Consider the following 22,270-nt stretch of genomic DNA (forward strand, 5'->3'; position numbering starts at 1 on the left):
ATCATCGATATAAAGATATTACACACACAAAATTTTGGAATAAATCCTAGAATATTACTCCAGTATATTCCATTAACGAGCTTAACCCAAAAATGTCTTTCTTAGTGGGATAATTGTCTTTTGTGGACCATTAAGAATTACTAAACTAATAACACGATAAGATCACGGGACGATACAAAAATTCTTTTAGAATGGAATTCCCCGTCAAATAAAAAAAGTTTTTGAAATCCGTTGAGGATTACGTCAAGCTATCGTGTTATCTAGGAACGAGACAAAAATTCTTTTGGGAATATCTCTAAGATCACCAGCCCGTTACGACCCATCTTGGAACGTAGCCTTCGTAATTTTATTCCCTGTCGATTAAAAAAAAAGTTTTTGAAATCCGTTGAGGATTACGTCAAGTTATCGTGTTATTAAGGAACGAGACAAAAATTCTTTTGGGAATGTCTCTAAGATCACCAGCCCGTTACGACCCATCTTCAAATTTAGCCTCAGCAATTTAATTCCCCGTCGATTAAAAAAAGTTTTTGGAAATCCGTCGAAAGCTACTCGAGTTATCGTGGAATTAAGCGACCAGACAAAAATTCTCTTGAGAATATCTCTAAGAACACACATCTTCGAACTTAACCTGAGGAATTTAATTCCCCGTCAAATAAAAAAAAGTTTTTGGAAATCCGCCGAAAACTACTCGAGTTATCGTGTTATCAAGGGACGAGACAAAAATTCTTTTGGGAATATCTCTAAGAACACCCGACCGTAATAGCCCATCTTCGAACTTAACCTCATTAATTCAATTCCCCGTCGATTAAAAAAAAGTTTTTGGAAATCCGTCGAAAGCTACTCGAGTTATCGTGGAATTAAGCGACCAGACAAAAATTCTCTTGAGAATATCTCTAAGAACACCCGACCGTAATAGCCCATCTTCGAACTTAACCTGAGGAATTTAATTCCCTGTCGATTAAAAAAAAGTTTTTGGAAATCCGTCGAAAGCTACTCGAGTTATCGTGGAATTAAGCGATCAGACAAAAATTCTCTTGAGAATATCTCTAAGAACACCCGACCGTAATAGCCCATCTTCGAACTTAACCTGAGGAATTTAATTCCCCGTCGATTAAAAAAAAGTTTTTGGAAATCCGCCGAAAACTACTCGAGTTATCGTGTTATCAAGGGACGAGACAAAAATTCTTTTGGGAATATCTCTAAGAACACCCGACCGCAATAGCCCATCTTCGAACTTAACCTCATTAATTCAATTCCCCGTCGATTAAAAAAAAGTTTTTGGAAATCCGTTGAAAATTACTCAAGTTATCGTGTTGTCAAGGGACGAGACAAAAATTCTTTTGGGAATATCTCTAAGAACACCCGACCGTAATAGCCCATCTTCGAACTTAACCTCATTAATTCAATTCCCCGTCGATTAAAAAAAAGTTTTTGGAAATCCGTTGAAAATTACTCAAGTTATCGTGTTGTCAACGAATCATCAAAGTATGACAAACATTTTCTGTATTTAAGGTTTTTGGTCATACATTCATGCATTTTCAATCATAGTAGTGATCATTGTGTGACAAACATTTTAGGGTGTTTATCATCCGTAAGACCCATGACTTTCAGTCAAGGGAATTATCAAAAAACATTCCACTTTCAACTTTTTAACGGCTTCAGCAATGGGGGATAGAAGTTTTGACAAGATATTTTTAATTGACGTGTCTTTATGCAAAAACTTGCTCTACAGTATGCCTCAACAATGGGCCGATTCTTTATAAGTTCATCTAAACTTCATTAGAAAACGCACTTCAAGCGAACATTAATTTTGTTTAAAAAAACTGTGAATTTTGGAGGTGCCCCGATGTTGATGTGGTAGGATTCTGGGCGAGGCGCCGTCCATCTTTAGAACGGAACCAATTCATTCAACTTTTTGTTTATAGTGTTCAAAAAAGATGTCTACGAACGTCACCACGTCATCACGAATTGTAAGAAAAATGAAATTTGATATGCAACGTTCTTGAGGGTTTTTCCTTGTTGAAGAAAATACTTTTCTGGAAAGCCATTCATATGAAAACCTTCAAAGTCGAATATTCCAAAAATTTCTTCTGTTCTAGGAATCGGAGCTAGGAGGCTTTAAAGGCCTGGCCATTTCCAATCCATTTTTCATTAAAGAGGTGTCATTCCAAAGCTACATTCAAGTACGTCTGAACTCCAGCGCCATGATGCATGTTCAGGATCCTGAGATGAGGCCTGGGAAAGTATTGTATGTCCTAATAGGGATTTTTTCAGTTTTTTTTAGATCAATCAAAGATATTTAGTGCCAGGGTTTCTTTGGCATACATTCCTGTTCAAGGATAATGGAAAGTTTTATATTTGGGATGTTATTGACGACTTTCCCTAAGAAAATTTTTCGTGTGACTGTTTATGGAGTAACTCATCCAAAATAATGTCGAATCCTGACGTTTCTCACACTTCTTAGTTCTTAAGACTAGAACTTTCTTAAATTTTTGGCCATTTTTCCGTCTATCATTTGGACTTCTTACAAGTTTGAAGTCACCAGAGGCCAGTTCCTAAAAATGACGTTTTTACTTTCTTTCCTATCCTAGACCTACAGAACCGCAGAGAATTCAGACGATTTTTCTGGTCCTCTTAAATCGCCTTAAATCGTCCCAAATGACCTGAGGATGTGGCGACACTGCATTCCATGGAAGAATAACTTTTTGTTTAGAATAATGATACGAGTCGAACTTGCCAAAACTCCTATTCCCCATTGTTCGGTTGTAAAATTGGATGGACCATCAGACGAAACCTATCAAAACATCTGAATCGTTTCAATACTCATCAACATAGAGTTAAAGGTTAATTGCTTCAAACAACCGAAATTCATGTTTAGTTGGAGTAATATAAATTATTCATGGTATGCTATTTAGCAAAAGTCCCCGAATTTGTTTACGATCTCACTAATAAAATCTCTTCAAATTGGATGATACAATTGTGCAATATATATTCAATAACATTAAGGAAGTTTCAATGTTGCAATTATCATAAGAATTATGGCAACATTTTAACCTGCGATAAAATTTTAAAATATCAAGAACAACAACAAGAAGAAGACGAACAACAACAACACTAAATTCTTATTCAAATTTAACCCATAAATTTATCTTTTAAGCAAAACGAAGTGTACGGCAACCTTTACGTCTCCTCTCGGCGTATAAGGTAACAACTCTCCACATATTTTATTCATCATAATTCCAATGGAAAATGTTTTCCTTCAATAGAATAAAATCAAATCACCATGCAAACACAATGTCTCGTTGTTTGTATTATGCCCGTGCCTCACCGACTCGAGATTACTCTGTGGAGTATATTTTCATTTCTTTATTACTTTTCCTTGCCTATTTCTTCAATATTCTTCCTTACATGGACGCGTACGATGGGGGCGGTGTTCGACACGAAATTGATTTGCAATTGATTAAAGTGTACGTGGTATTAGTGTTCCATCGGATATTTGTGGAATTTTTTGATAATTCGGTTGCAATCAGCGAAAACTTTGTATTATTCTAAGCTCCAATAGCTCTCATTATCAAATCAAAAGTTTAACAGAAATTCTTTCTTTGAAGTTTTCCATTTATTTACAGTTTAGCTTAACATCGTTCCCTTCTGTTAGCATGAAGCGAACATACTACAGTTACCGTACATACTGTACAAACCAAGTCCTATATATACACTGTACGTGCAGATATATTTAGAAAAGGATTTTATAAGATTTACTTAAATAAACTCTTGTCTCTGGCGTAAACACACACTCCATTCCATGAGTCAACTTCGTTATATATATGATCAAATAGACAGAAGTATGTAGTGTATGCCACTGTATATAATAGACGGGATAGCGGTACTACATTTATCATGGTTTTAAGTTTAAAATTCTTCTCATCGCATAACAATATGGCTTATGTTTAAACGCAAAAAACATCTTTTCTGCTGCATTGTTATATCTCTAAAAGCTAAGCAATTTCCTCTAATCCTTACATATTTCGAATGCCCTAAGGTCTTTATGGGACTTGTATTATAATATTACATCCACATCCAACGTATTCGTCTAGTGGATGTAGTATTGTATAAGTAATACGTACATGTTTATACAGCATCGACAGCCTCGGCAATGAAGAATTTTCATAAGACAATGCCGCAGTTGTATCTGCCGCAGCGACATGATAACACACAACAAGAAAATAACAATTGATGATTCGAGTGCAAAAAAGCCTTGGTCCTTTACCCTCGTAAATACTTGTTTACTGTGTTAAGCTATTGCATAATTTGTATACCTGTTGTTGTGCCAATGGGGGCCCTTCAATTTATATTTTAATTATCCTGTTGAGGGTAAACGGAATACGCAATTACTTGGCGTTTTGAAAGAGAATATAATTTTGATGCCGTTAGGAATCCAAATAAAGTTATTAATTGAAGTACTAATGACCGGAGTATATAGCAAGTGAGGCGAATAGTTTCTTTGTATACCATCGCTGCTTCGAATTGGATTGAATTTTTTTTTTTTTTCCATTGTCATCAGAACAGAAAACTCATCGAACAAAGTAATTATATGTTGGAATGGGATTGAAAAAGGTTATGTGCAAAGGTGTGAGTTTTAGAGATGAAAAAGAGAAAAATCTTTGCAGATTGTAAGCTTTGCATAGATGAAAATGAAAATGAAAAGGGTAAAAAAGGGTTAGATCCGTACTACACTAAGAACATTAATTCAAAAACTTTTCCGGAATTAAATTTGTGTTAGTGTAGTGCAATGGAATTGGTTTTATAAATTGGAAACTCTAGCTGGATGTATGTCATGAATGGTTCATTGAATCGAACCTATCATCCGAGAAGTATAGCAGCCTTTCTCGATTAACCTACAAAAAGTGCGTACGCCCCCGCTATCATATGTAAACGATATTATCGGATGTGCTTCGTAAGCATTACAAATTGCAACAGTTGATTTATAGGAAATACTTTATTGATTGAATAACAAGAATCTGAATTCGAGAAGTATGAAGATAATCTACATAAAATATTCACAGCGTACGTTCCAGAGCATGGAATGTGAAACTTTCCCATTGGCTATGCAATGTTTTATGAAAGCGATGCAGATTTATATTTTCAGTAAATGCATTTTCTAGGAATATTTGCCTCATGTTTTGACTACATTCTATGCTCGCAATTTCGTTCGCTTTGTTCTTATTCATTTATAAAGCATATGAGATGGAAACGAATTGAATGCATTAGCATGTGTACGTAAAGGATTTGAGACAATATTTTAACAATTTGTAAGCACAAAAACTGGATTGTTCTACATAAAAGGCTTGGAACTCGTAATTTTTCAGGCTTTAGGACATAGAAAATTAAGTTTATCTTCGTTCGAAAGTACGAGCGGATGTAATGGAATAGTTGTTAGTCGGTATGTCTTTGGAAATTCGTTGCATATTTCACTGTTGTCTTACGGATAAGTTTTACAGTGTACCGTGTGCAGCGGAAATCCATACAAATTCTGCCTGACAACCATATGCCATTTTCGTCAACCATCACGCTCGAATTAAATTTACAAAACTTTAAAATTTACCAGCTCCTGGCCATACAGGCTAACAATTTATTGAGGAGGGATTCTTTTGAAAAACAGCCTACCGAAATCGGACGCATTTTCCAGTGGACTTTTTTATATGTGCCTAGAAAGGACTTCGACCCTAGAACCCAAAACCACTTTCAAAAAAATTCTTCGAAGCCTTTGTGACTGGTGAAAGGTGATCAAAAACCGAAAACTTTTTCTTACCAAAATTTCTCCGGGTACACGAGCCGTACAGGGTCGTGTGGGGTGTCATTAGAAAGGTAATCACATGTACTATTGAGCCGAATAGAGACTCATTGGTTTTAAAATTAATCCACACTGAAATATGTGCAGTTGAAGTTTTCAACCGAAAACTTGAATTTTTCTTACCAATATTTCTCCAGTTACACGAGCCGTACATGGTGGTGTGGGGTATCATTTGAAAGGTAATTTTATGTGCTTTTGGGCCAAATAGGGTGCAAACTTTCGATCACCTTTCACCAGCCATAAAAGCTTCGAAGATTTTTTTTTTGAGAGTTGTTTTGGCTTCTAGGGTCGAAGTCCTTTCTAGGTATCTATAAAAAGTTCCACTAGAAAACACGCTCGATTTCGGTAGGCTGTTTTTCAAAAGAATCCCTCTATGTCGAGTTCACTGTAATTTTAGTGTTTAAGATGGGGTTAAAAAAATTGAAATTGTGGTCTAAATAAGTTATGTAGGTTCTGGGACCTACTTGCTAATTGCGTTCTCGCCAATCGACACTGTTTTTGATCTAAAATATCCAGAGATATTCTTGAAAAAATAGTGGCGAGAAAGCGAGGAAAACTGCATATTTTCCTGTTTTTACTGTTTTCACACACCTCCCGTTTCAGTAACTGTCCGCTACCCGTTTTTTTTTTTAATTTTGAAAAATCTGACAACGAAGAATTCCGAAAAATATCTGAAATTTCTCTTTCGAAATTTTATCGGAACTTTTTCAGAATTTCTCGTGACAAAATTCACAAAAATAAACCCTGTCACATCGCTAAGTCAAACTAAAAGTTTTTCGCCCCTGACCGTTTCTTAAACCTACAACCAAATGCATAAATCTCGATTGAACTCATCATGAATCAAGCTCATCTTAATAAATCATATTATCCGTCCAGCAAAAATAATAGAAAAATGTCTCCAGTTCAGTAATACCGCATGAAAGCTTTATGCATTATCGTCTAGACAGCATCGTTCAGAGCTAGCAATATGATCGAAATGAATAAGAACACTATGACTGAAATATTGAAGTTGGTAAGATAGTAAATGGTTCAAGCATAGAAACAATTTACCCAACTGTCGTTTCATTGAGCTACCGAAACAAAAGAAAAGGGTACATCGAACGGAAAAAAGTTTAAGTCGAATTCATTATTTGCTTCGACTATAGCCAAATGAACCGAAAATAAATTTCATTAGACCGAATTTACCTTACAACAAAACAAAATCCAACAACCCTGAAAATGAAGATGCATTATGCATAAACCACGTATAGAACCCGCAAAAAAAAGTAATCTCGATTCATGAAATTTTATCATGCCGCTCTTATCTATATTCATTTGTATTCGGTTTCCATAAAAAATTGCCTATTTCAAGTAATTGCTTTATATATTTTATATATGGGACGTGCACTGTCTTATAAAATTTCCCACAACATTCGGCATGAATATAATAGCAAAAGTTATAAGCAACCAAAATAATATAGCACCAGAAGTATGTATAAAGCTCCTAAAGACGGCTACATTCACGGCAGCGCTTATCTCAAGTAAAAATTCTAATTTAAGAAGGAAAAAAAATCATTTCAAAATATATTTCATGGTCGTGCGTCACCACCATCACTTCAAATACATCATCCTTTAGTATATTATACAAACAACTTTCCGGATGAAAAGCGACTTGTAACCGGGGAAATTTATGCAAATGCCTGGGTGTACCTAATTCAAACTTTGAAATAAGAGCTTTATTACTTTAAATCTGAACAGAAGTTTTGGTTCGGGAATATCCTCTGGAAATCATTCTACTGTTTAATGAGAGAATGATGACAATAATTATTATTATAATTATTATTAATTGTTAGTCATATCCACACACGGATACGATGTGTTCTTAGATTACAATTATATTTATTATAATATATAAACATAAATGTAAATAATGTTATAGGGATGCAGCATATATACTGTTAATATACATATGGGATGATGATGTCATACAACAATTTATTATTATGTTGTTCTACGGAGAATTCATAATTACTGTTTCCACACGCTGCACGTTAAATGGAAACATTTAATTTGAAGACATTGTTAATGAACAAGTGCGAACTGTATATGGAGCGTAGATTAAATGTGTACCTTGAAACGAGGTTTATCAGAGATTTTCAATCCCTATACAATCCATTGGTACGGATTCAACAAAACAGGCATGTCTCACGTTACATAAATTTTAAAATGTATACTTTACTGAAATGACATTGTTTATTTAAAATATCTTTTATCATAGCACTGTTCCTAGCATTAATTTATAAAATATTCGGAGGCTTAATGTATCTTTAGTACAAGATAGATGACTTGTTTTCGTCGTATTAAACCATTCAATACAAACAATTTTCAGGTATAGATTTCATCACTAAAGCTTTGATGCCTGCTAATTCAGTGTTAATGTTAGGAGCTAGTGCATTAGTATTAATATTGAGTCATTCATGTGAAATCTATTACTTCATTTATCTTAGCATAGATTTTGCTATAAAAGATATCGTTCACCAGATTCTATTGTTTATATTGTCGTTGCTATCAAAGGTTCTGAAGGTTAAAACCAACATCAAATTTGTTAAACGCACATATTACATATTGTGTGAAATTTGGTAAGTTGAAATCGTCATAAAAACTTTCGTAAAATTGACTGGATTGAGTGAACTGTAAAGATCAATGTCAAATATTCTCTCAAATATTCTAAAATAAGCTGTTCATTCCACAAATCTAACCTCAAAAAATGAAAACTTCATACAAATTCTTTGACATTGTGGTTAGCTTATTTGACGTCTCAGACACGACATTGACAATGATCTATTTATGGGTTAAAAAAAACAATTTTACACACGCCAAACCATGAAACCACTGAATATCACGCGTCAAAAGTTATCGGAAACCACTTTTTTAGTTCTCTCTCAGCAGACCTTGGAAACAGGTCTAGGGATTCAGACGATGTTTTGCTTAATGGTGGAATTTGTTTTTGTTATTTTCGTCAAAGAGAGAAATTTGATAAGAAGGAGCTTACTCTCCGTATCAACGAGTAGTGTGATGCACATCAAATGATCAACTCGTTCGGCTTTGTATCGCGTACTTTCGGTTTCGTCTTTATTCTTATTCTTCTTCTATACATTTAAGTTTAACCTTGAACGATGTGTACCAATGTGATAGAAATGCTTTGTCGACTTCGTCTCGACGAAACATACATACTCATGCAAAAATTATTCTCTCGGTATTCGAATTCACACGTATACTGGAATTTCGTGGTTTCAATCCAAGTGATGCAAATAACTATTAACTAATGTTTAGCTTACGCATGCAAGAAAAATATCAAAAGCCGAGATAAATTTTATACAAAAAAGGCCACGAGATGCCACGCCGGGCCTGATAAAATTAAAATTGGTTTTATCTACTGTAATGTCAAAATATTCATAATAAGTTACCAGGTTTTGGTATCTAAATGCAGTACTTTTGAGCATGGTATTTATTGAGGAAAACGGTCGGAATAACTCTGAAAAAATATCAAACGTACAAAATATCCTTTATATAATACGTAGTGACTATTCGCAGGCGCCTGCCAATAACATCTCACAAAATGCTATTTTGGCAGGCGAACTTGCCTGCGAATAGTGTTTCCCTTTTACGGAGACTATTGGCAGGCGCATTTTTCCTTTTAAAAAGACTATTTGCAGGTGAAATAGCCTGCCAATAGCATCTACGTATATAATATGATATAATTAATCTCAGGTATTTTGAACATAGATACCGGTATGAAGCATTACAATAGGTATCGGTTTCTTTTCAGTGAAATTGAAATATATGATTGTGTCATGGCGTGTTGATCTTTCTGTTTCATAAATTTTTTAATTTGTTTTAGTAAATTAGGATTTTGTGCGCTTGATGTGTTGCCAAACTCGCTTCGCTCGTATCAGCACATCTAATTCGCAAAACATCCCCATTTACTAATTAATCAGCAAAATAGCTATTTAGGCATAAAAATTAAATTGATCCAACATATGACATATGTGTACTCACGTTTAATGCAATGAATGAGAGCCCGGATACCTGAAACAAAGGTAAGAAAAAAAACATTATTTTGGATTCTTAAACGGCGAATGAATTTATCGGTTAGTTATCTATACCTAAACTGCGAACTAAAAAATGGTTGTAAGAGGCAAAATATCCCAGGGGTCGTGTGTAAATCAAGCGAAACCCAAATAAAAACCCAACTGACATATCAAGATAACGATTAATAAATCACCAAAAAAGAAACTTTAAATGAAACTTTTCACACCGCCTCTGCTGGTTGATTTGACACAAATAGGCAGATAATTATTTCGTCACGGTGTACTCCTTGCGCTACAGAAAAAGTTCAATTTTTATCCCCCTCATCTGAAGTCATCCTGAGTTTCATCATAAATTGACTTCTTGTTGACTTTATCAAATATATTGGTATTTGATTGCACCATATATATAAAAAGTTCTTATGTAATATCGTGCCACCATTTGTACATTTTTGTATGCTGACCAAATAGTTCACGAAAAATATCCTGGTTTAAGTGCAAATACAATTCCGGATAAACCCAATCATCCAAACCAACAACATTTCAACGTTATGTGAAACCTATAAGATCTTGAATTGTCATATTATGCTCCATATAATATTGTATATGGTGGTGCTTGCAAAGGACCTAATTTACACACGTATAACATGATTGGAATCTAAATTATGGGTCAATTTTGTCACGAAATATCACTACTGATAAGGTTTTCTTTGGCTTAAGGTATTTAAAGGGGGTGTGATGAATACACAGTCTGATTGTTTACTTAGATTGAATGTATGCGGTTATCTTACCGATGTATAGGTACACCTTCGAGGCCTATTCTAAGTCGACCAAAAGGTGGCAAGTAAACATCACCACACAGTGTATTAAATTTTGTGATTTTTAGATCTATGGCAAAGAAAAAAAAAACCGTATAAATAGCTGAGAACATGATACAGATTTCGTAACAAAAAGCCTTATAAATGCTCGGCGTGTATAACATACATACATCTTTGTCGTATTAAATATGCGGATAGCATAGCTACTCTTTGACTATAAATAACTTGATTTTCTTTTAGGCTATTTCGAATGTTTTTATCATTTATTGGATTGGTTCTCAGCATCAAATGTACCTTGAAAATGCCCCATAAAATTTGCTATGTTTATAGAATATTTTCGATAATATTTATTGGTGTCGCTGGGCTTTATAATGTTTGTATACAAAAACTTTCGTCGAATTTTTCGCTCCCATTATTATCGGGGATGAATCTTAAGGGTTTGTTTGCAAATCGACTGGTGCTAATTTTTGCTGCCGAAAATGTAAGTGGGGGATTTATTTCTGGCACATTTCGTACATAACCGTTGTAAATTTTATGACTTTGTTAAATTTATATCGACGAAAAACGGAACGGCGGAAAAAGTTTGCCAGAACTGTGAAAATACTCAAAATCAATGCATGACAGCAACGGAAAAGTAATTTATTCGTAGACTCAGACTTTGCATATCTGTTTTTTTTTTTTCATAAGAATCGAGATTGGTAAATTAGCAGAAAGTTTTTAGTCAATTGATTTGAAATGTTTACAAGACTATTTCGTTTGATAAATTTGACAATGGGGTCCGTCTGAAGGGTTATGTAATGAAAATCGCGCGTTGTTTTGCGGGGATGGGAAGTTTTGAAATTTAGCGCATCGTAATTTACGAGAAACCCATGAACAGTATACTCAAGTAAGCCCGAAGTTATAATTTTAAATTAAGAGCAAAGTATGAATATAAAACGTGTCCATAAAGAAACGGAGCGATTGCCATAAAGCAAAGTTTTTATAGGTGTGACTGTTCGTTTATTTTGGAACGGGAGTAAACATTTTTATGGCCGTCACAGAAGCAAATTTCTAATTAATTTTAATTTTCTTCATTATTTGCTTTCTTCTGTTGAAAACTCTGACCACTGATGACTAGATGCGAAGTCGGGTATTCATTTTCATTAAAGGACTTTTTAAAGTCGAATTTATTGTGCTGGTCATGCCATCAATTGTGTAGCCAAGATTTTTTTATGGAATGTTGCCAATTATTGCTCTGAAGATCAGTGTACTTTCAGAGTATATTTCAAAAGAGAGACATTGTTGTGAATGCCGAACGAAACATAGACAACCATCAACTGATGGTTGTCTAGTTGACATAGCAGTAACAGTGGCATTAAGGGTAATATAATAGCCGTTGCTACAGCTGGGGTTGATCACGCCGTTAATATCCTTGAAACCTTCCTTAAAGATTCCGGCGCCTAATCAGTAATTGGGTGCACGCACATAACCTTCAAGATCATGGCCACTTGTGCTATGCACCGCATCAAAGTTAATGAAAGGAATTCTAGATTTATATCTCTGTTAGTAGATGAAACAACTGTTCACCATAGGTTCAAAAAATGGTCTTTGTTGCCATCGTTGTAGTGATATCAATGGAACATTTCCTGTGAAAATGACTAACCTACATTTCGGTCAGAGCTAAATAACTAGGTGCCGTTTAACTTTCTCAATCGAACCAACGTTGTAGCTAATACCTTGTCACAACATGCATATTAAAGACTTAGATCCTAACCTCCACTTGAACGCTAATTCAGGAGATTTTCTAATTCAGTTTTCCGAACAATGAAATAAACTAGAACCGGATTGGATTCGAGAAACAATTCGGTATGATCCCTGGTAAAACACGAGCTCACAACCTTCAACTTGCCGTACTGATGCCCATAGATCTATCTTGGACAATTTCATTTCAAATCCAATTTTTAACCTCAAAACAAATGACGGAAATAGTCAAGCGAAATTTGTCATTAGTCTAAGCCGAAGGCAAGATGACTGCACTCTCAGAAGATATCATTTCCATCATAAAATCTGAATAAAAGCTGTTCGTTGGAAAATATTTGTTTTTTTGTAGGATTCCCGCAGCATCCTGAGGCTTAACATTACCTTGTGCATTTTCCAAAATCGACATATGAATACTACCACAGCACAATTATTGAAAATTAATGCAATTTGTGTACATAATGCTTATATTTAACTTTAAATTTACCTACAGGTTTGTCGTTTGAACAGCGAAAATAAAATTACCTTGCGAATTTTAATCAAATAAGTACCTCGGGAATCAGAACAAAATCATTTTAACATTTACACTCATTTTCATACCCATGTGAACATGATTTTACATTTTACGTGAAATGTTTATTGGTAATTGAATCAGTAACAGCATTTATCCGACACAGTATTGCAAAATATTTTTTAATCTAATATTGAACTGAATGTTACCATTCCTATTACCCGGAGGGTCAACGACGATATGTGAACAAAATATTCGCAAATTTGCCAATTTTCAGTTAAGAAATTATTTATTGAATATCTGATGACAACAAAGCATAGGGAAAAGGTGGGTGTTCCAGTATTGTCAATTTCTCGTTATTATTAAGACCGAACAATTAGATTAGATTCATCTGTGGTGAACGAGAAGAAAAATCGAAAGGTGTAATATGAAGAGATTTGAGGAATTCACCGCTGCAAACTTAAAAATGAAACGCACAAACACCAAATCAAAGCAACGTTGTATTTAGTTAACTCGCTTGATTATCGTGAATTCGTTCAAATTCATTGGTTCATCCATCGATTCATCGAGAAACGTTGTGTTCACTTCGGGTAGAATTGGGAAATTCCATCATTGAGCGAATTGCGGCTCTTGGTTTTGACTATTTTTGAGAAATCGGATTTCTCAAAAATTTCTCAAATTTCTCAAAAATTTCTCAAATTTTTCAAAGTTTAAAACATGGCTTAACAATGTGATTTTATGTGCAGACAGACATAAAAGTAACCAGAGAACTCGTACAGTCGAAAAAGAGTAAGAAGAAGTAATTAAAGTCTTCGATATTCAGTTTTCAACTATTTGTCAAAACTAGCTGTTTAAATCAGTTCCAAAGACGTTTAAAATATTGTCTACATCGTTAGACACATAGCAAAGTTAATTTTCCTAAATTTTATTCAGAAGAATTAGAAAAATATTTTGTAAGACTGTGAGAAATTTAAAGAAATATTTCTCATTTTCTCAAAATTCTCAAAAAATTTCTCAAAAATAGTCACTGGCTCTTGGTGAAATTTCCTTTTTTTCTTCTCATCAAATAACTATTCTAAATAGGCCGCAAGACCAGTTCACACATGATGTGTATTTCACTCGTGTTCCGCCTCCCAATACTTTGTGTGCATTAGTCTATGTTTAAATCTACTATCACCTGCTACGAGGGATGGTTTTAATTTATTGCTAGAATATCGTCTGTATTTATGCACAATAATTACTATGATAACAGCGGTAACAATTCTCTATTCGATTTTACTTCACTGTATGAATTTTCCAAATCGTTCGAACACATTTTCCATTTATGTCAAAAAATAACAAATTTTCCAAGATAGTCAATGCTCTGAGAACACCAATATATCACCGAAGAAAAACATAATAAATTCAAGAGAAAAGTTTTATGGCTCAAGAAAAACTAACGGCGATACGAGAAAAGAAAGAAAAATTTATTGAATAACGGTTCCAAAGACATTCGATATAATATATACAAATATAAATATACACATGGTGCGCGGTCGGAAAATGTTTTTCTCATTCGTTTCGAGTCTAGACTGAATTCCATTTGGATAATGACTCGATCGACGGATATTATATTATTGTTGACGGTAGCGGTCCTCAGTCTAAAGTTTCGGGTTGACATTTTATCTGTAACCAAACGTTTTATGTACGACGACATGTTTACTACATCATATTGCTGTTGACTGAAAGGATATCTTCACTAAACGATTCAAAGGGAAAATATATATTGTTCTACCAATTCTTTATCCTCTGTTCAACAAATTCAAATTAAATTTTAATTGGTTCTTGTCTGTCAAACGGGACAATTAAACGACCGTCATTGTCATTTTTGCCTTAAGTTTTGCAAGATAATTGAATTTGTTGCACTTTGTCTGGATGAAGAGCGTGAGACACAGCATCTCAGCTACTTGGACTCTAATGGGTTAATAGGACAATTGGCGTTAGTACACGTCAGTATAATACCGTGACGCAAGTCCTATCACACTGACTGTGACTTCCGTCACACTTCCACTGTAAGTGGCTATTGGCCGATAATGAATCTACCCAACATCATCTCAAGGCTATTGATGAACGCTGGGCGTTGTCCGAGATAATGTTCGGCAGTTTCAGTATATCTCCACGTTTTTCGCAATGAGATGAATCTTTGAATCCTAACCAATACAGGTAATCTAGCGAGCAGTGACTTTTTAGGATGCCAATAATTCCTTAAAATATTCTTCCACAATTCCAGAGACAGAATTCGGATAACGATCGATAATCCTACTTCCTGTTCCTGTTAAACGTTTGAAACCCTGTAACCCTAAACCCCGATAAAAGTTAGTCGGGTCCGGTTCGAGTCGAACGGGGTTATTTACTAAGCTCGGGTAAAAATAAATCCGAAAGTTCGGGTAGCCTGCTCAGCTCATCTCTATAATTCGATTGTTTTTTCGGGTACGTTGACAATAACAACCCTTTCTTTCACTGCAAATTTGGTTGGTTTCTAAGGAGCGGCTTCAAGTTTTCTTAAAGTTTTAATCTGCAATTCTGATAATGTCGAGTAATAATAAAACTTTGCATTCAAATCGTCCCATTAAGAAATGTTTAGGTACAAATGAGTATACAAAGTTACGGCTGACTAAGCTTATACATAATATAAGAGAGTTGAATGCGAGCTTCGTTATACGTTATACACATCAATCGATTTAATACAACAACGCAGAATTAATATCAAATTTATTCGCAAATATTTAAGCTCTGTAAAAGCTTTGTTTTTTTTTGTTGTTTGAAATTGTTTTTTTAAACAATTCCTGCGAGCGTGAATTTCAATGCGAAAATAACAATAATCAACTAGAATATTTTGCATAAATTCCGCTTTTGGCGTCATATGAAAAAATATGAGCAGATTAATATCATTTTGCTGGGAGCAATTAGTTTAAACACATAAATATTAAACAATTTTGTATACAACGGAAGTCTAAATAAATTTGAAATGAATTGATGAAGAGTGAATACATTTGCCAAATTGATCCTACCATTTAACGTTTTGAATTTACTATACAAATAAATTACAATATATTCGAATAGTGCACGCCACAATGAATACATTGGTAACAAATCATAATGAATGGGGGATTACGAACCCAATGTGTTCACAAAATTGATTGCGACTTCCATATTTCCATTGATAGATACTACTCACATGTAGTGCAATAGACGAATGCTAATTCACGGAAATCAAAACACATGCAAGAACACAAATTGTCTAATTTCTCCAAAATATCATGGGCCTGGGGTGCTTTAGGGTTTTTTCGAAGGTATCTCTGGACATTTTAACGCTGCACTTGTATGTGATACTTTCTAGTAGATATTTACAATACCGATCGGCAAAAGTTTATGGAAATTGGAGGACGACTCATCAGTTAGAGCCCTTGATGTGAACCATAGGTACAGGGTGCCAAGCAGTATTTCCATATAGGTCAGCCAAATTTGAACAGACTGTTTTTGCTTTATTAAATAGGTATTGACCGTATACCAATCAGGAAAGAAAGGTTATCAAATTCGGTTCACTGGAGCGTGAGCTAGATCCCTTGGAGTGAGCTCATATCCGGCTACTCGACCGTACGGTGAAGGTGGCGTTTTTTGCCAATATCTCCAATAAACTTTGGCCGAATTTCATGATTTTTTTTGTTTGAAAGGTGTCCGGTCTCCTAACAAAGTGGCTGCCGGCGGCCATATTGGATTTCAGTAAAAGTGAAATATCTTGGGAAAAATGGTTCTTAGACAGTTTCTGTTAACAGAGAAGTTATGTGTGTGGGGTGTTTCAGGCATCCCATATATGGACGTGGTGATACAAAAAATTTCAAATTTGGGTTCCTAAAATTGAGTCGTTAATTTTTGTTTTATTTGAGAGGTAGGTCGTATATGCTTTCGTAATTCACACCATAAGTGTGCCTAAAATTTGAATTTCATGTAAACGATTCGATGAAAAAGTGAACCGAAAAGTAAATTTCAACGCTTCCTTGTATGAAAATGACGCTACATTAGAAAGTATTAGGCACTTTCCATTTTGAATTTCGACCGCACTTACGGTTTCAATTGCGCTATGTGCAATTTTTAAGATAAATATGAATATTTTCATTAAAATTGCACATGCCGCACTTGGTGGGCTGGGCTAGGTGAGCAATAATGGCAAGTACGCAATAGAATAGTGGAAGCATTTTGGTAACAAACGCATATGGGTAATAGATGTATTTGGGTTGCGAACGCACAAGATTTACGTTTAGGTTTACGAGTCGTACGAGGCTCAGTCGCAGCAAACGCTCCAACTGTTCTGACGGCCTGTTTTGTATTAGTGGACTTGCTAACTCCGAGGCTAACTCACGTGTTAGCATGATTATTTTTAATGCTCAACCAAAACCTAATTTAACGTTCTTTAATGACCATACTTTTTCGAATGTGTTTACTTAAATAAGCACATTCCCATTGTTCAGTAAGTAGAGTCCGTAATGTATCGATTTTATATGGCATTTTTTCGAAGAGCATCTTACCAATTAATTATTTCTATATTCTTCAAAAAGAACCTTACCACTTAAATGTCAGTTTTTGGTCCACACATTTTAAAATCGATTTTTAACCATGAAGCCATGATGGTAGAAGACAGATGATCTACATTTTGCTCCATTTAGCAAAAAATGTGCCATCACGGTTAAAAATCGATTTTAAGAATGTGTGGACCAAAAACTGACATTTAGTACTAGGGTTCTCAAGAGTAAACGCTACGACTGTTCTGACGCCACGTTTTCTTTTAAATTTATTGAAAATTTGGTCTCTCTGCCGCACAATTTGTTTCAAGTGTTTAGTAATAATTTTAAGAATGCGTGCAAAGAAATCTTTATTTAATTTTACAATGAACGTGTATGTAATATATGAGACGTGTGTTTCGTTTGATCAACAATTTATTACTGAGCTTAAAGTTAACAATACGTTACCGAACAGTGTTGTCCGATATCCTACAATACTCCCTCCTTTTAAAAAAAAATTGAGTGCCTGGGAAAATATTAAAGAGAAAATAGAAAAGTTTTCTAGAAAACTGCGAAAATTCAATTCAAAAATAAAAAAATAAAATAAAACTTTAGTCGCAATAATCAACAAATTCGAGCTATTCCCAGCACTCTTCACGAAATCAATCTAAATTCAAAACAGAAATGCAAGAGAAATTATCGCTGTATGATGCACGAATATGTTTTGCCCGATCTCGTCGTGATCCCTTGTTGCATCGTCGGTTGAATCGTCGGTTGAGTCACATTGTTCTCCACGGATGATTGTGCTGTCGACAACTTTCGCCCTTGGATCTGATCACAATGCTTTTTTACCTGTTTTCCTCCAGGAATTTCGCAGAGATACATGTTGATCCCAAGTCTCTTTTTTATGGTTGCCTGTCGCCACATTGATTTGTTTTTGCGAAACAATTTGATCATGACTTCGTCCCCTATGTCGAAATGCTTCTGTACGGGATTTTGGCTAGTTGCATCGTCCTTGATGCGTTGAACGATTTTGGCTTTGACTTTCTCCAACATTGCCGGTCTCAAACGATCAAAATGTGTTAACATTTCCCGACCAAACAGTAATTTGTGCGGTGTCTCTTGCGTGGATGAATGGGTTGAACTTCGGTAGAAAAATAAATAGCGGTCGATGATGGTGTTTAACGGTGTCTTGGCATTTTTCGGATCATCGCAAGCTTTATTGATACCAGATTTGAACGACTTCACGGCATTTTCCGCTGCCCCATTTGAGTGTGGTTCGTACGCCGCCGTTGTCATGTATTTAATTCCATTTCGATCGCAAAAATCCGTAAACTCTGCCGCTACAAACTGTTTTCCATTGTCGGTTACAATAAGCGATGCCAAACCAAAACGAGCGAAATAGTTTTGGAACTTTTCGATTGTAACCCTCGCTTCCAATGATGCCATATGATATACTTCTGGCCATTTCGAGTAACTGTCGGTGATAACCAAAAACATTTTGTTTCTGATTGGTCCCAAGAAATCGGCATGAACTCGCTCCAATGGCTTCGTACTGGTCATCCACGGTGAATCCGGTACCTTTGGTGGATTTTGAGCATTAGTTAAACACTGAGTACACTTACGTGACAACTCTTCTATGTCCCGATCGATACTTGGCCACCAAAAATACGATCTGGCTCTTGCTTTCATCTTAACGATACCGGCATGTGACGAATGCAGGTCTGATAAAATCCTCTTTCTCAATGACGACGGAATTACCACCCGGTAACCCCACATTAACATGTCGTCTTCCAAAGTGAGTTCCTCCTTTTTCATAGCAAAATATTTGAACTCTTCGCCGATTTTGTTTGGCCATCCTTTCTGAAGAAATTCTTTGACCTTGATCATGACAGCATCTTTAGCCGCCTCTGCTTTCACCACATTGCTGTCGATTAACTTTTCTCCCGTTCGTGTTAGAAATTTACGAAACAAACGTCTGGATCGTCTTCCTCGTCTGGATCGTCGATTGGAAATCGTGACAGGAAATCAGCAATTGCGTTGTCTTTCCCTTTGATGTGCTCGATGTCGAACGTGAAGTTTGCCAAATACAACGCCCATCTTTGTAAACGTCCAGCTGCTAACGGTGGAATGCCCTTTTTCGCTCCAAAAATTGATAGCAAAGGCTTATGATCCGTCTTCAACGAAAATCTTCTTCCTATCAGGTAATGTGCGAATCTTTTTACTCCAAAATAGATTGCCAAGGCTTCACGGTCCGGAGTCGAATAATTTTTCTCCGCCTTTCTTAACGTTCGCGAAGCAAAAGCAATTGGACGTTCAGTACCGTCCTCCAAAACATGAAAAATCGCTGCCCCGATGCCATAGACTGAAGCGTCGCATTGCAATCTAACTGGTAACTTAGGATCGTAATGGATTAAAATTTTATCTGATGCAATTACCGTCTTGACCAACTCGAAAGATTCGTCACATTCCCTCGTCCACTCGAATTTGTTCTCTTTTTTTAGCAAATTGTAAATCGGTCCCAACACTTGCGCCATGTTCGGGAAAAATCTCGAGTAGAATCCCACCAAACCAACAAACGATTTGATTGCCGTAATGTCTCGTGGCCTTGGTGCTTTGAGAATTGCCTCGATCTTCTGCGGATCTTTGTGAAGACCGTTCTTGTCGATGATGTATCCCAGGTACTTAACTTGCTCTTTGAAAAATTCACACTTGCTCGGTCGTAATGTGAATCCAGCCTCCTTTAATCGTTTGAACACTTCACTTAAATTGTCCAAATGTTCCTGCTTGTTTCGTCCTGTGACCAAAATATCGTCTATCAAATTGATTGCTCCTTTACATCCTTGTAAAGTTTTCGAAATGATCGATTGGAAAATCGAGCTTGCTGGGCTGATACCAAACGGCATTCGTGTTGGAACAAAAATTCCTTCTTGAGTGCTCCATGCCAACATTTTCTGGCTATCTTCATCCAGTTCCAATTGGTAGTATGCGTCCGTCAAATCAATTTTTGAAAATGTCTGTCCACCATTCAATGATGCAAATAAATCGTCGATCAGCGGCAATGAATACACCACTGATTTGATGTGTGGATTTACGGTAATGCTGTAGTCGCCACATATTCGAAGACCACCATTTGGCTTCGGTGCTGACACTAACGGTGTTCCCCAGTCGGAATAATCAACTCGCTTCAAAATTCCTCGCTCGATTTTGTCTGAAATTTGCCTTTTGTACTCGTCTTGAAAAGCAATAGGTACCGGTCGCGCCTTGCGAAAAATCGGTACGGTGTTGGCCTCCAGCTCCAATCGTACTTTGCCATGTTTGTACACGCCCAGTTCGTCACGAAACAATTCTTTGTTCTCGTCAATTAATCGCTTGATAACTGGGTCGCTGCACTCCAAATTGTTTAACGACACGCCCTTGTGCTTCTTGATTTTTCTCAGAAAATCTCGACCGATCAATGGCTCTCCTCCATTTACTATGACAATCAATCGTAACTTATGAACTATTGACTTGAACACTACGTCGACTTCGAAGTATCCAAGGTTTTTCAACGGTGTTTTGTTGTACGATTCCAAACTCTTCTTGAATTGCTGCAGTGGGATGTCACTGAAGTTTTGCTTGTAAAACGTAACAGAACACGCCGATATTGGTGAACCTGTGTCGACTTCAAATTGATGCAACTTCTTACGAATCGACAACTGCGTGTAAAACTTTTCGTCGGCTTCCTCCTCGGATTCACAGCTCACATTGTGTACCTTCAAATTCATTTGCTTGATTGTCAATCTCTCAAAATCCGAATCGTCGTCCAAATTGATGTAATTGTTCGACGGTTTCGGTTGTTGTGGCTTTGAACTTTTCTGACCGTCGCTCTTTTGCTTGCACACTTTGGCCAAATGTCCCGTCACCTTACAATTTTTGCATTTATAAGATTTGAACTTGCAAGCATTGAACAAGTGATTAGATCCACCACAAGCATAACAGTTTCTTTTAGTGCTTTGATTCGATGTGTTGTTGTTGAAAACTTTTGAAGCATTTGGCTTCGCTCCATTTCGATGCTGTTCAACCTTACAAACCTCCAACGAATCGTCCGTTGTGCGCTCCTTGACTGCCAATTCTTTCTTCAAAGCGACTTCGACCAGCGTCTCAAACGACTCCGTAGCGTTCTGTTCACACACTTTGTCAAAAACTGGTCCCTTGGAAAGTCCACACACGAACTTATCCCGTAGAACTTGCGTTAAATAATCTCCAAAACTGCAATACTTCGTTAGCTTCTTCAGTCTGCTGCAAAACTCCACAATTTTTTCATTTGGCTTCTGTTTGGCTTCGTAGAATCGTAACCGTTCTCGGTAAATTGACACAATCGGCGAAAAACGTTTTTTCATAAGTCCCGCGATGTCTTTGTAAGTCTTTGATCCTGGCAATTCTGGAAAACATAAATCGCTGAGTGTACTATAAACGTCTTCACTTAAAGATGTCAGCAAAATTGCTCGTTTGCGACTATCATCTGTGATGCCATACGCAATGAAAAACTGATCCAATTTGTCATTGTAAACAAGCCAATTGTCACTCTCATCAAACGTCGCCGGCAATGGTACCGCTGTGTCGGCTTGACCCGTACCAGTACCGCTTGTACCACCTGTGCTGCCACCTGGCATAATTGCTGGTATCTACTCTTTTACGGAAGCTTTTTTTGACCTTACTCAAGGTGATGACTAACTCGTCCTCGTTGACTGAAAAAAACTACTTTT

General features: G+C 36.1%; 2 protein-coding genes across 2 annotated transcripts in view; both read right to left on the minus strand.

Moving 5' to 3' along the window:
• LOC119068882 (glutamate [NMDA] receptor subunit 1) overlaps positions 1–22,270 on the minus strand; it is a 139,653-nt gene that overhangs the window by 82,309 nt on the left and 35,074 nt on the right. Inside the window, exon 2 of the mRNA XM_037172743.1 lies at positions 9,890–9,919. The gene's annotated coding sequence lies outside the window, so the exon portion shown is untranslated. The remainder of the gene's footprint in view (positions 1–9,889; positions 9,920–22,270) is intronic.
• LOC119081178 (uncharacterized protein K02A2.6-like) lies at positions 18,219–22,177 on the minus strand. The gene is made up of 3 exons (XM_037189936.1): positions 19,961–22,177; positions 19,499–19,699; positions 18,219–19,385 (listed from the first exon to the last, which is right to left on the minus strand). Exons 1-3 carry the CDS (start codon positions 22,175–22,177, stop codon positions 18,219–18,221), a joined length of 3,585 nt encoding a protein of 1,194 aa, XP_037045831.1.

This window comes from Bradysia coprophila, chromosome II (assembly GCF_014529535.1).
Source record: "Bradysia coprophila strain Holo2 chromosome II, BU_Bcop_v1, whole genome shotgun sequence".
Classification (NCBI taxonomy): domain Eukaryota; kingdom Metazoa; phylum Arthropoda; class Insecta; order Diptera; family Sciaridae; genus Bradysia; species Bradysia coprophila.

Bases quoted from the DNA above. Each gene is read 5' to 3' on its own strand.
- LOC119081178 (XM_037189936.1), bottom strand. From the start codon at position 22,177: ATGCCAGGTGGCAGCACAGGTGGTACAAGCGGTACTGGTACGGGTCAA. The intron at 19,700-19,960 runs GTAATTGCATCA...TTTTCGTTGAAG, and splicing joins CTTTCGAGTTGGTCAAGACG to ACGGATCATAAGCCTTTGCT. The intron at 19,386-19,498 runs GTTTGTTTCGTA...GAATTTCTTCAG, and splicing joins ACGAGGAAGACGATCCAGAC to AAAGGATGGCCAAACAAAAT.